A 13,647-nucleotide genomic window follows, 5' to 3' on the forward strand; every position below is an offset into this window, starting at 1 on the left:
TCTCATATCCACTAGATAATGAATTAATACACCAATTAATTAATTAACACTCCACATAATTAAATTAAAATTATAATAATAATAGTATAATAATTAAATACTAAAAAAATGGGTTGTTACAGTCCGCCTTGCGAACCAAGAGTTGTTTGTGCTATGCAATCAAACACTTGATTCAATCTTTTTCCGGTCATTCCAATACAGTGTTTTAGGCCCTCACTTATTGGTTCATACCAGTTTTGCTTTTGGGTTCGAAGCCTTTTATTTTGAGTTCCCTGGATACCATTATGTTAGTGCAAGTTATATTTTTCATCATTGTATACCTCCCTCTCTGTTTTCGTAGTTCCGAACTACGATTGCTCTGATTTTCTGATTGCGCAATGAGAATACGTAGGCACGAGGATGCGAATCCTTGGCGAGCATACTTCTAATTATTACTCCTTCCGCCTTAGGGCACCATTCATATCTTTCATAATCCAGTATCTACCTTCGATCATTACCGTTCACCTAGTGACATATTATGTCTTGGAAATCAGATACACTTTCTTTGGATACCCATATACATCCTTTTAGGATGCCTAATGAATAGTCCGCTTTCGTACCTAGAGTTGTTTGGCTTATTGCCAGACATTTAATTCCTTCTTTTTGGCCCAGATGCCTCTTTCCCTCTATGGTACGAATCCCATTTCTCCTATGGATTCCAATATACCTTGACTTTTGGTTTCAAATCATACCTTTTTAGTCACTTGTTACCAAATACTCTATTCTGTGATTTCGGTCACTTCATTCCGTTCATCTCCTTGATGCATTCATACTCTACATTCATTCACTTCATGTGATGTACCTATTATTTGAGCCAAATACATATTTATTTGTGCTCCATCTTATACCTCTTTGTGAACCAAGAGTTGTTTGTACTATGTAATCAAACACTTAATTTGTTATTTTTCGGTTATTCCAATACAATGTTGTAGGCCCTCACTTATTAGTTCATACAAGTTTTACTCTTGGGTTCACCCCTTGTTGGAGTTCAAATCATACAATCCTTTGGTTCAAACCATACTTTGATCACACTTCTTTTCATATCCCACCATTAGTTCTCTGAACTACGGAGCTTTGAATTCCTTATTGCACTATGAGGATATGTAGGCATGAGGGCCCTAATCCTCACCGAGCACTTTATCTATTTATTTTCCTATCCCTCATTCTTTTGCGAGTAATCTTTAGATATAACACCTATTCGAGCGAGAACAATCAAAACGGTTCCCATGGAGTACCATGGATGTTTGGGGTGCTAATACCTTCCCCTTGCATAACTGACTTCCTTACCCATCATATCTCTTTCCCCCGGGTTTTATCAATGTTTTTCCTTTCCTTCTGGAATAAATAAAGTTTGATGGCGACTCTGTTGCATGTTCGAGCGTGCGATATGTTCGAGTATATTTCCGCTAGCTTCAGCTGGCGACTCTGCTGGGGATGCTTCGTTGCTTAGAAGTACTTCCTAGTCGCTAAAAGGAGTCGAGCCTAGTTTTGATCGCTTCTCCATTAGCTTGGGTGTTTGCTTCTGTACGTTTACTCTCTTCTATTTATCGCATTTCTTATTGCTTTATATTATGGATATTATTTGTTATACTCCCTGTTGGGTTGGGATAGATTACATGATAGAGAAGCTCTATAATCAAGCTTAGTATACACATAGGATAAACTTGTGGATAGTCGTGTACACTTGCGTTTCGCGCATTGGGTTGTCACGAGAACCACACCCAAACTAGATTCACTTGGAAGTACTTTTGTCTTGTGAGTATTCACTACAGCAGGGTATTTCCATTTCGAGTTGATGACTCTGGGAGACCTTCTAGGGACCACCTTGGAGCATAGTCCATACCTGTGAGGGGGATATGGGTTTTTCTTGCAGGAAACCATAGACTCTACATACCTTTATTCTCATGGACGACATACTTTTGATCATGCATCAGGCAGTATACACAGATTATCCAGACTATTAGCGTTGTTAACCTATGTTATGACATTGATGTACATGTACTGGAGTTTGGAACTTGGGTTGATATACCACCAATGCCTTGAATCTATGGGTGTTGCATGATTATTTGCATTCCATCCCTAACATATGCATTCATTCATTTGCATTTCATGCATGTTAACCAGAAAACTCACCTTGTCCATTCATCCGTCAGAAAGACAATGATTCGCCGACACCAATCATCCAAGGATCATGGAAGAGACTAAGAGCATTGACAAAGCTGACATGGTTTTGGGGTTATTCCTGGATAGCAGGAAAACAAACTTCCCAAATCAGGTTATGATTGATAAGTAAGCTGAATACATTCTGAAGGAAGATAACAAACAGAAGGTGACTGCAGGCTTTCTGCCACTTCTTCCTCAAGAGCAATGTTTACTACCACATCAGAGGTTTGCTCAAAGCAACCAGAAATTGAAGCATAAGCAAATCAGCAAAGGAAACAACGATCAAGAAAAGAGACGTCCTCGCTATGATCTAATTCCTGTGAGTTACGCACATATGCTACCTATATTGGTTGATGTTAGGGCAATTGTGCCTAAACAAATCGAGCCTGCTAGATTTCCCTACCGTCGTAAGCATGACCCTCAGCCCACATGTGGAGACCATGTTGGATACGTGGGGCACTCTATAGAAGTTTGTCATGTTCTCAATACCAAAGTTCAAGAACTCATCGATCGAAATTTGTTGTGCTTTACACTCGTGACTGCTAAGGTGCTTATTGAGAAGGAGTTCTAATACAAGGGTCCTCCAATTCATGTGCAAGTTCCTCCACTTGTGGTTCAACCTGCCATGCAGTACCCGAATCAAGGATACCATCCTGGAATATCGTTGGCCTATCCTGGGGCATCATATTCTACTACTATTGCACCTCAGTACGCCTATGCAGGGGCATCCTATGTCCCATTTGGGGTTCATCGTGGTCAGACTTCTCATCAGACAGTCAACCCTGGCTTGGGGCACTCTTCTCAAATGTTCCAAGTAATGGCTATTCCTCTTATTCGTCCTCCGTCGCAAGTACCTTGGATGCCTATGCCATGCTACTCAAACCCACATGGTGTCACGTCCCAGTATCAACAGCCTTCTCATACTCAAACTCTGAAAAGTCAACAAACTGTGCCACGTAACCATCAAAGGCAGAGACAGATCGGACATCGCAACAAGAAGTGTCCTCGGAACGACCAGATCCCTGTATCATATACTCAATCACTGCCATATCTTATCCAGCAAGGGGCAATTGTGCCACATGAGATTCCTCCTGCAATGCCTCCCTACAATAACAAGCATAATCCTAATGTGTCTTATGCACTCCATGTTGGATACATAGGGCATTCTACTGAGGATTGTTGGAGTTTCAAAGTTAGAGTGCAAGAGTTAATTGATCAGAAGGTCCTGTCATTCTCCGAGGAAGGACCCAATGTCATAACCAACCCATTGCCAGACAAATGTGGACAGATTGTAAATATGGTTAATGTTGAAGATTGCTCAGACTCAGTTGCTTCTTCAGAGGAGTATCAATGCTAGAAATATCATATAGATTCAATCATGTCTCATTTGTAATATTTTCTTGTTTGTTAATTGATGTTCATTTGTAAAACCTGTCTGGTTTTTAGATGATAATAATAATGAAATAAACGTGCATGTTTTGCTCAAATTCATTCGTGTTCACTCATATTTTATTTTATCGGTATCGAACTGTTTGTCAAATAAAATCAAAAGAGAATGATGAAATTAAAAATACGCGAGATCGTTGCCTGTATGCTTTTGAATAAGACTATGTTGATGATGTAAGGCATTGTTCAATCCCTAAACACCTGAGATATAAGGAAGTTAATCACTAGTCAACCCCTTTAGGCCTTGGAGTAGGAGTTTCTTTCTTTAATACATAAAACCCTCATGTTTTACCAGGGGCATGGTAGTCTTCAGTTAGTTTGGACTTGCATCCAAATTTCAGAAAGAGAATACTTCATCAAGTGATCAATCATATCGTATACCTCTCAAGAGGATGGAATCATAAATTCAAATGGTTATCCTTTACCAACAAAAGGAGTGAGATAGTCACGACCCGCAACAAATTGAGAAAGCAGTATCACAGGATTTGCTCTAGTATAAAAAGAAAAAAGAAATGAAATTAAAAATCAAAAGCAAATGAAAAGCCTGCTAAGTCAAAAGTTTGAAAACAAGATTTACTTAGGAAAAAATTAGGGCATCCCGGTGGGCGGCCGACCCAAAGGATCAGCCCAGGCAAAAATCAAGGGTAAATAAAACAAAATAATCAGAGGATCAATATCAAAATCCTCAGCAAGAGCAAATCTCTGTGACTGCGAACCAAAGCAGAAGGCGAGTGACTATCACTCCAAACTCCCATTTGGTTCCTTAACCATCTAAGATATCATCCAAAATATTTTCCGAAAGATGAATGCTTGTTTTAAGACTAACTGTACGTAGGAATGGAGAACATCATGAAGAATGAGCAGGTTAGAATAGGTTTTGAGCGTTATATCCTTTCTTTCTGAAACCGTGAACCAGGCCATGTTACAACCCTCGAAAGACCTAATTGAAGCATGGTTTATTTTGAAAGCATACTATGGTAAGATCACGTTGTAGTGGTAAAATCATGATCATCAAGCTATGGATAAGCAAGACATCAAATAACAAGAGTCGCCACCGCGCTTTTGTTGTTTCCAAGGGAAAAGGGAAAAGCACGAACGAAACCCAAAAAAATAAGAAGTTTTCAAATCAAAATTAATAAAATGCCAGAGATTACATGTAAGGGGGTTGGTTACACAAAGGGAAGATGTTAGCACCCAAAGAGTCCTAGGTACTCCTAGGGAGCCATTTTTTATGTGCATAAGTGTTTTTGTACAAATGATGTTTGCAAACAAATAGAATGGGGGGATGGGAAAAGAATTTGTTAATTATATTTTTGTGCTTGACAAGACCTTCGGACTTGTGCCTACGTACCAACATAAAAATGAGGGATCAAAACCTTGTAGTTCGTGGTATCAATTTCAAAGTGGATGCATTACTTTTAACAAAAATTTAAGTTTGAAAGGCACAAAGGCCTAAAATGGTTTGAATGAGTTAGTTCTTTTTTACTTTTGAAATTTTTTGAGTCAAGTATAGTTAAGTCTATTTACAAGTTTGATTAAGAAAAGAAGTTTGAAAAGGCAATGGCTTAAGGCCATGGTTTCTAGTTTGCAAAAGTGGTCAAAGTTTGAAAATCTACAAACACAAGCAAAGAATATTTTTGAAATGAGGGAGAGATTTTGAAATTAAATAAGTGGGAAGGAGATGAAGAGACTAACCCTGAGCATAAATTTAAAAGTTGAAAGTTGAAAAGATCTGACCAATGGGTTGCAATTCAATAGACAAGAATGTCATATAGAAACCCAAATTCCCTTGGACTTTTAGAATCAAGCAACAACCAATGCACAAAATATCAACTTGAAGAGCAAGGCATCAAATAAAGATAGCCACATCCAAGCTTAGCAACTCCATGATATTCTTCAAAGTTTCCCATGCATCAGATGAATTCCAAGATGGCACAAATCATAGGTTCAAAATAACAACTTCATAATGATCATGTTGCAGATGAACTCAAATGGATCTTCGATGATGTATCAGATGAAGTTTCAAATCACAAGCAATTGGTTACATGAAAGTTGGCATTAGCCAAGTCCTTTGCATAGGGAGTGTTGCCTAAATTTGAAGTCCACTTGTCTCAGGTCAAACCAACAGTCCACACAAGATTTTTTTTAGAGTTTTTGTTCTTGTTATGTACATTAATGGTCAAAGACCACACAAACAAACACAATATACACAAACAAAATATATCACACAATATGGTCCAAGTGGACAAAGTGAAAATGACATTAACATAAACAATTAGAATGGTATGAATAATGGCAAATGAATAAAGCTTAAAAATTAAATTGCATTGAAAGTAAAGGACTTGAAATTAAATGTTAGTTGTTAATGAGTTAGAAGTTAGTATTGCTTTTGCTTTGCATTTGTTTAAGTCATTCTTTGGAGAATACTTAACCCACTTATCACAAGCATGAATCCTTGAACCAAGACATCTTCCAAAGGAAGGAAGAAAGGCCAAGTTTCCATACAATACCATGAAAGAGAGGAGACTTACAATCTCACTAACTAGAATGTTATGCCTTTTGGATCAAAATTTAGCGTTATGTTAAGCAATCGTAATTGGACTTATGTAGAAGTCACAACTATTTGAGGTTGAGCAATAGAATTTTGGTGTTAATGCATGTTAGAGACATAGTATGATGAACTATGCTCATGAAACATACCACACACAAAAAGAATATGCAAAGTGGGGGACCTAATCTCATTCATACTTATGTTGATTTTGCAATCAACTAGCCTTAGGATATTGAGATATCATAGGTCCATGACATGAATGCATAAAGAAGGCGAATGAGATGAAGAGGGAGGGGAAATGGATCAAACTCAAATTGGACAAAGGAGGACTTTTACCAAGTTAAGATCATTCATTCATTTTGAGAGATGGAATGTACATTCCATCAATCCCCTAAATTCAATTATCTTAACCTAACAAAGTCAAATCAACCTTTACCAAGGCCTAACAACACAAGTTAAACTCACAAAGTCAATTAAAATTATTCTACACAATTAATTTGTCATTTAAACAATTAAAAATATTAAAAATAATACATTAAATTAAATATGGTTGGTCAATTTCCTAAAACCTCATCAAAACACCAAAGAAATGACCATGAGATTTATCATAGGTCAAACAAAGTCAAAGGACCTTGGAGAAAAAATTTCAGAATTTTTGGAGACTTAAAAATATTTTTAAACAATTAAAAACATTCACAAAATCAATTAAATCATGAAAAATATTAATAATGATCCAAAAAATAATTTTAATTCAGAAAATGAAAGAGGATTTTATTTAAAAGTTTTTGGTGAAACTCTCATATATTTTGGATCAATATTAAAATTAATATGAATTAATGAAAATCAAATGAATAAAAAATAAAATCAGATAATCAAAAAAACGTGGACCACTTGATCTGCCTCATTAATTGAGGTGGAAGATCAAGTGGTGGAGTGCGCGCGTTCTATGATGCGCTTGAGGGAAACGTCCACACGCCTGGTAATCATAATGTACGCTCCTGATTAAAACATTTCAAACTCATGTAATGGCTCTGAACGCTTCCAGCGCATCGCCGGAGCCAAAGACCGGTCATCTTCTCCGATGACCCTGGCCGGACTGGTTCAGTAATCATCACATCATAAATGAAAAAATAAGACATGATCTTAAAGATAAAATGACATAGATCACGAATATCACCTCAATTTTAACTAACTCCAAATATATAGAGAGATACGTGCAGTTGAATTTTGAGGTGTGTCAACTGAGTTGCTTCGATTTGACCTCAAAGCAACTCAATCTTCTTGCCTACATTGGTAGGACTTCAGACAACTAAGGATCCAAGAAAATTTATGATTATTAAGAGAAAATCAAAGAGAAGAAAAAATCTGGAAAATTACCTTCAATGTGTTGCAGAAATGGATGTCTCTTGCTTCAATTTGTGCTTGATCTTGCTTATGGAGCTTGTGAAAGTGGCTTAAGAACAATGAAAAGCTTTGGATCCTGGAGTTTTTGAATCTCCAAATAGTGAGATTAAAACTCAAATTTCAAATGAAATTTCTCAAGTTTTCCTTTGAATTGAGAGGGTTTGAAAGGTTGGGGGCAAAGCTGACGCTCAAGGTCCTTTGAATTGATTCAAGGGACCTCTATTTATAGCCATGAGAAATGTTATTTGCACACTTGAAAAATTCTCCAAATTTGGTAATGCAATTCAAAGTTATTTATAATCAACTGAAATGAGGTCTGCATGAAGCTTGAATGGCAAGGCAAAGTTGTTTGAACATTTGAAGCTTTGATTTTGCCAACTGATACATGTCCGTTTACACCAGGCGCAAACCTATCAAACTTAGTCCAAAATGAATGAATTAAGACTCTTTGGAAAGCTTAGATCAAGAGGAACAACTCTTATGTTGAACACTTTTCCATTTGGAACTTGTATCATGATGCATTTTGAGGTGGAAGTTTGGAAATTTCAACTTGTTAAAATATTTTCTAAGTGTCAAGTCACATATTCAATTATTCCACCTTGCTTAACTTTTTATGTGAGCTCCAAATGAGAAAAGTGTATTTATCAAAGTTGTATATATTTCCAAGACTTTCAAAATGGTCACCAATTTGGAATAATTTGGATTTAGAATGAGTGAGTTATGCATTTTTGAAGTTGAGGAAAATCACTTGTTCAATGGCATTGGTCCAAAAAGACCTATAATGTATCCTCATATCACATGCTCATAAAAGTTGATTTAGCCCTTACTACAAACATAAAAGTTGAATTAGACATCTTGGATTTGATTTTGAAACTTGGAAATATTTCATCTCATAAAAAATGAGCAAGTTATGGCCTTGGGAAGTTGACTTTCAAATTAGGGTTTAGACAAAATGATCTATAATGTTGCAACATAGAAAATGGCTTTCCAAGAAAAATTAGATCTAGACCCTAACATGGAAGTTGTTTGGGATGTCATTTAGAGTAACTTTTCTCTTGGAATAATTTTCATATGATGAAAATGGTAGGAGATAGGGTCTAGGGGGACCCAGTTTTGATCAGATGAATTCATCTGGCCAACCACCATCAACCAACTTGCTAACTTGCAATTCTCTTGACTTTTTAGGCTCATGGTAGATCATATATGCATAAGATGATGAACTTTGAAGTCTCCCTTGATAAATTTGATCAATTGATGAAGAAGCTTATTGAAGAAGTTACACAAGATACCCAGATGAACTAGGGTTTCCAAGGCAAACCAATTTCAAACTCTTGAAGAATACTTGATCAAAATAATATGTAGAGATCATTAGGACTAATATATGATGCTTAGATCTTGTGGATCATTCCTTGATTATGCTCTTAGTAATGAGGGTCTTAAACCCTAGATGTGAACTTGATAGATCAAGGTGATCATGCCCTTCCTACAAAAGATTTAGGCAAATGCAAAGACATATTTTTGGTATTTTGGTTAGTAAAATGATAAAATACAAGTATGATACAATCACATGGTGCTTGGTGATCTCTCCCAAAACAAACCCAATGAAAGAGGGGTAAAGGGAATGCCAAGCTATGATCCCAATACTAATACATATGATGAGATGGCATGAGGGATCTTAGGGTCAAAATTGGGGTCTTAGACACGTTAAGCTGACTCCTAAATATTTTCTTGGCATCTGTATTGATACTGATATGGAATTCTAATCAGTGATTCGTTCACTAGATGTCATAATCCTTAGTGAACACACTTGAGTTTTCAAAACTTGCATGAACATGACATTACAATTATCATTTTCAAAATGAGCATTTTACATGTGAACAATCATTTAGCATCAATGGAGCTTACATATTGGGAAGGTCAAACAAATTCCTGATATCCCACATCTCAGATCTCTTCAAGATTCCGTCAATCTGGGGCAACCGTGTCGAGATTCTACAAATCTCTCTGAATCATTTATCGGTCTACAATTCTACTTGTTTCTGACTCCCATTCGACACAAATTCACGAAGTCGGTAACACATTATTCTACCTGTTTATGTTATTTTGTCTAGTAAATTAGATGTTTGCATTTCTATTCGGTTTTGATTATTATCTTTGGTTTGCGTCATTATACTCCATTTTATGTCTCCTTGTGGTAGTTTGATTGGTTTCAGGTGTAATCAAGAATATCCAAAGACTCGCCGAGGGAATCGGACATTCCGGGCGCGTCGGAAGAAGAAATTTGAAGGTGTAGTAGCCCTGACACGGCCACCAGTGTTGCCCAACACGGCCCGTGTCAGGGGAAGGGCAGCCAGGTGCTAAAATAGGGAGCTGATACGAGTGCCCGTGTCAGCTGACACGACCCGTGTCAGCAACCCTAGAAGGGGCATGTTGGAGTATGGGCATCAGTCAACCAACACAGTCGATCGTGTTGCTTGACACAACCAGTGTTGACTTGGACATCTCATTTTCTAATTTTTCCTGTGTTTTGGCATTGCTGATCCCGGAGGGCATTGTGGACATTTGCTGCATCAAATATTTGATCAGTAAATATTTAGGGGACTTTTGGAGACTGAGAATGGGAACTTTTTTACACGATAACGAATTGGTACGATTGAGATTGGAACGATCAAGAGTTGCAGAGAACGGAGGTCCTTCAAGAGTGGAAGCGATTGAAGATCAACGGGATTCCCTATTTCTTGTAATGTCTAAATTTTATATTGGATCTTATTTGAATAATATGAGTGGATAAACCCCCCAATGCCAGGGGGTGTCCCTGAATTGATCGTGTAATGACTATGAATTGATAATTTCCTTAATATTATGTTTGTTTGTCAATTACATTGTGCAATGTTTTTAATATGTTAATTATCAGAAAAATAAGGGTTGTTATATGGTTAACAATTTGCAGGATTGCAATTGTTAAGGTTTTTGCACATTGAAATTGTAGAAGATATCACCTAGGGCTAGGAGTACCCTATGGTTACCAGTTATATCTTATTATTTCAAAAGGCTTGTTTCATTTTAATCGCCTAAGGACTTAGAGATTATAATGAATGGCCAAAGGTTTCCCTCTAAGGTCTTAGGAGGAAACAATTTTAGGATCCAGTAATTGCAATTTTGAATTGTTTAAGGAGATATACATTTAAGGTCATTATAGGAGATATTCATACACCATCATTGGCATAATATTATAAATTGTGAAAAAGATTTATTCTGCTTTCATTTCTCATACAGTGACTTATTAAAACCCTCAACTATTTGTTTTGTTCAATTGAATCACAATTTAAACTCATATTGCTGCGCAATCCTCTAGATCGATATTTAGGAAACTCCCTATTATTACTACATTGGCAAAATAGTACACTTGCTATTTTCCCGATCAAGTTTTTGGCGCCGCTGCCGGGGACTGCCAAATAAAAAGTTTAAATTATTTCAATTGAAATTTTGTTGCTCTGCAACTAAAATTTATTTTCCGTTATTTTAATAATTTATTTCGATTAATATCAACTAATTTATGTTTGATATTTGTATGTGAGGTAAGGCCTCAGTTGATTTTCCTTTTGACGGAGAAATCCAAAGAACTTTGCGGGCAAGACTCATACAAGCTCGATTGGCAAGACTGGAATTAGAAGAAGAACAACCTTCCATTCATTCAGGTTCATAGAGAGAGATCTAAATAATGGGGGAGAATCCACCGCCACCTGAAAGACTATTGGATGACTATAGAGGTGCAAATGCACCAACCGACAGATTAACAATTGTTAACCAACCAGTGAATGTGGCTAATTTCCAATTACATCCTAGTACCTTGAAAGGAAGCATTTCACTTGAAAGGTAAATGAAGATGCAAACAAGCATTTGCAGAGGTTTCTGACCATGAGCAACAATCTAAAAATTGATGGTCACACCGAAGAAGCTAAGGAGTTGAGAATGTTCCCATTCACCTTAGCGGAAGAAGCCGAAGAATGGTTCTAGTCTCTTCCAGACGGGAGCATTACATCTTGGGAAGAGATGGAAAAAGCCTTCCTGAATGAGTACTTTCCATCATCGGTGTTTCTGAGGAAGGGGTATGAAATTCTGAATTTTAAGCAGAAGGACGGGGAAACATTAGGGGACGCCTACAAGAGATTCAAGAGAGTCCTGGTAGCCTGCCCAACTCATAATATGGATCCAACATAACAGATGCAGATGTTTGTGAATGGTCTCAAAATAAAGACCAAACAGTTGATTGAAACTGCAGCCGGTGGCCCCAGATCAAAAAGATCATTGAAGTTATTGCTGCTAATGAGCACTTGGAGATGTACGACAGATGTCAAAGTAAACCAGAAGGGGTTATCAATTTAAAGATGGAAACCAATAAAATTCATATCGAAGATACTATATCTACTGAAGTGGAGAAGAAGCTGAAGGCGATGAATATAGGTACCCAACAGGTGGAATAAGTCCAACCTGCTCCTATTGTATGATGTGAGATTTGTAATGGTTCGCACCAAACGGTGTATTGTTTTGCAACTCCTTAACAAGTTAACGAAATCAAATTTTTGAAGCAGAATAATCCCTATTCTAACACGTACAACCCGAGTTAGAAGAATCATCCCAATTTCTCATGGAAAGACTCGAAAGGGAACACTCCTTAACAAGGTCAATACCAAACTCAATATCAACAACAGCAGCAACAACAAGCCCCTAAGAAAGCTGATTGGTAGATTGCCATTAAAAGAATGGAAAATCATGATGTTCAATTCCAAGAAGAAACCCGAAACAATCAGAAAAACACCACCGCATTCATAAAAAATGTTGAAGTCCAGATGGGTCAAATAGCACAACAATTAGCCTCAAGTTCACAAGCACAAGGTGCTTTACCTAGTACAACTGTGACAAATCCTAGAGAGCATAATAATGTGACCGTTGTGATAACAAGAAGCGGTACATCTCATGAAGTGCTTGAGGAGATGGCTGAAGAGGAAGATCAATTGATCGAAGTGGATCTTGAGATCAAAGAAAATGAAGTTGTGAGGGAAGAAATGGTTGCACCGAAACCAGCGGTGAAAGAAAAAGTCACTGAACCTAAGTTGGTCATTAAGCTTCCTTTTCTCACCAGAAACAAGAAAAAGGGGAAACATGAGAAAAACTTTGAGAAGTTCCTAGAGTTGTTCAAGAAGCTAGAAATTAACATTCCGTTTTTGGAGGCACTTGAACAAATGCCTACTTATGCCAAGTTCATGAAGGACATCATTTCTAAGAGGTGTACCATCGACACCAACTCGATTATTCTAACCGAAACTTGTAGTGCTAATTTGCGGGGTATGAAGATCCCAATGAAGAAGAAAGATCGAGGAGCGGTCACTATTCCTTGTACCATTGGAGATAGGTCATTTAAAAAGGATCTTATTGATCTAGGAGCAAGTGTGAGTCTCATGCCATTATCCATTTACAAGAATCTTGGTATATGGGTTGTGCAAGATACCATGATGACACTCCAATTCGCCGATCATTCGAAACCTTATGGTATTGTTAAAGATGTTCTAGTGAAATTGACAAGTTTGTATTCCCGGTGGATTTCGTGATTCTAGAAATGCCTGAAGATGAAGAGATCCCTCTCATTCTTGGGAGACCATTTTTAGAGACAGGAAGATGATTGATCAACATAGAAGAAGGGACTATGACTTTGAAGGTTTATGATGAGGAATTAAAGATTGATGTTCGAAACACCATGAAATACAAAGATGATATTTGCACCAGTCATATTATAGAGGTTATGGATCAAGTGATGACGTATGATAGTCCTTTGAATGCACCACAGTTACCTTTGGAAAGAGTGTTGAGTTTGTCCATTTTCGACAGTAATAAAGAAGTGGACAACGGGGAATCCGAAGTGTTGACCATGATGGACGCACAACCCCATTGGAAAAGATCTCGACCACACCGGTGGGAATATTTATGATTACCTCAAACTAGTGAGGAGGATAAAGAGCCCAAGAAGGTAACGAAGTTGAAACAAC

General features: G+C 37.3%; 1 protein-coding gene across 1 annotated transcript; it reads left to right on the plus strand.

The window, feature by feature from the left end:
• Positions 1 to 12,366: 12,366 nt before the first annotated feature.
• LOC127129630 (uncharacterized) lies at positions 12,367 to 13,212 on the plus strand. The gene has a single exon (XM_051058782.1). It carries the CDS (start codon positions 12,367 to 12,369, stop codon positions 13,210 to 13,212), a length of 846 nt encoding a protein of 281 aa, XP_050914739.1.
• The last annotated feature ends 435 nt before the right edge of the window (positions 13,213 to 13,647 follow it).

Source organism: Lathyrus oleraceus, chromosome 3, assembly GCF_024323335.1.
Source record: "Lathyrus oleraceus cultivar Zhongwan6 chromosome 3, CAAS_Psat_ZW6_1.0, whole genome shotgun sequence".
In the NCBI taxonomy this organism is placed as follows: domain Eukaryota; kingdom Viridiplantae; phylum Streptophyta; class Magnoliopsida; order Fabales; family Fabaceae; genus Lathyrus; species Lathyrus oleraceus.

Bases quoted from the DNA above. Each gene is read 5' to 3' on its own strand.
- LOC127129630 (XM_051058782.1), top strand. From the start codon at position 12,367: ATGGAAAATCATGATGTTCAATTCCAAGAAGAAACCCGAAACAATCAG.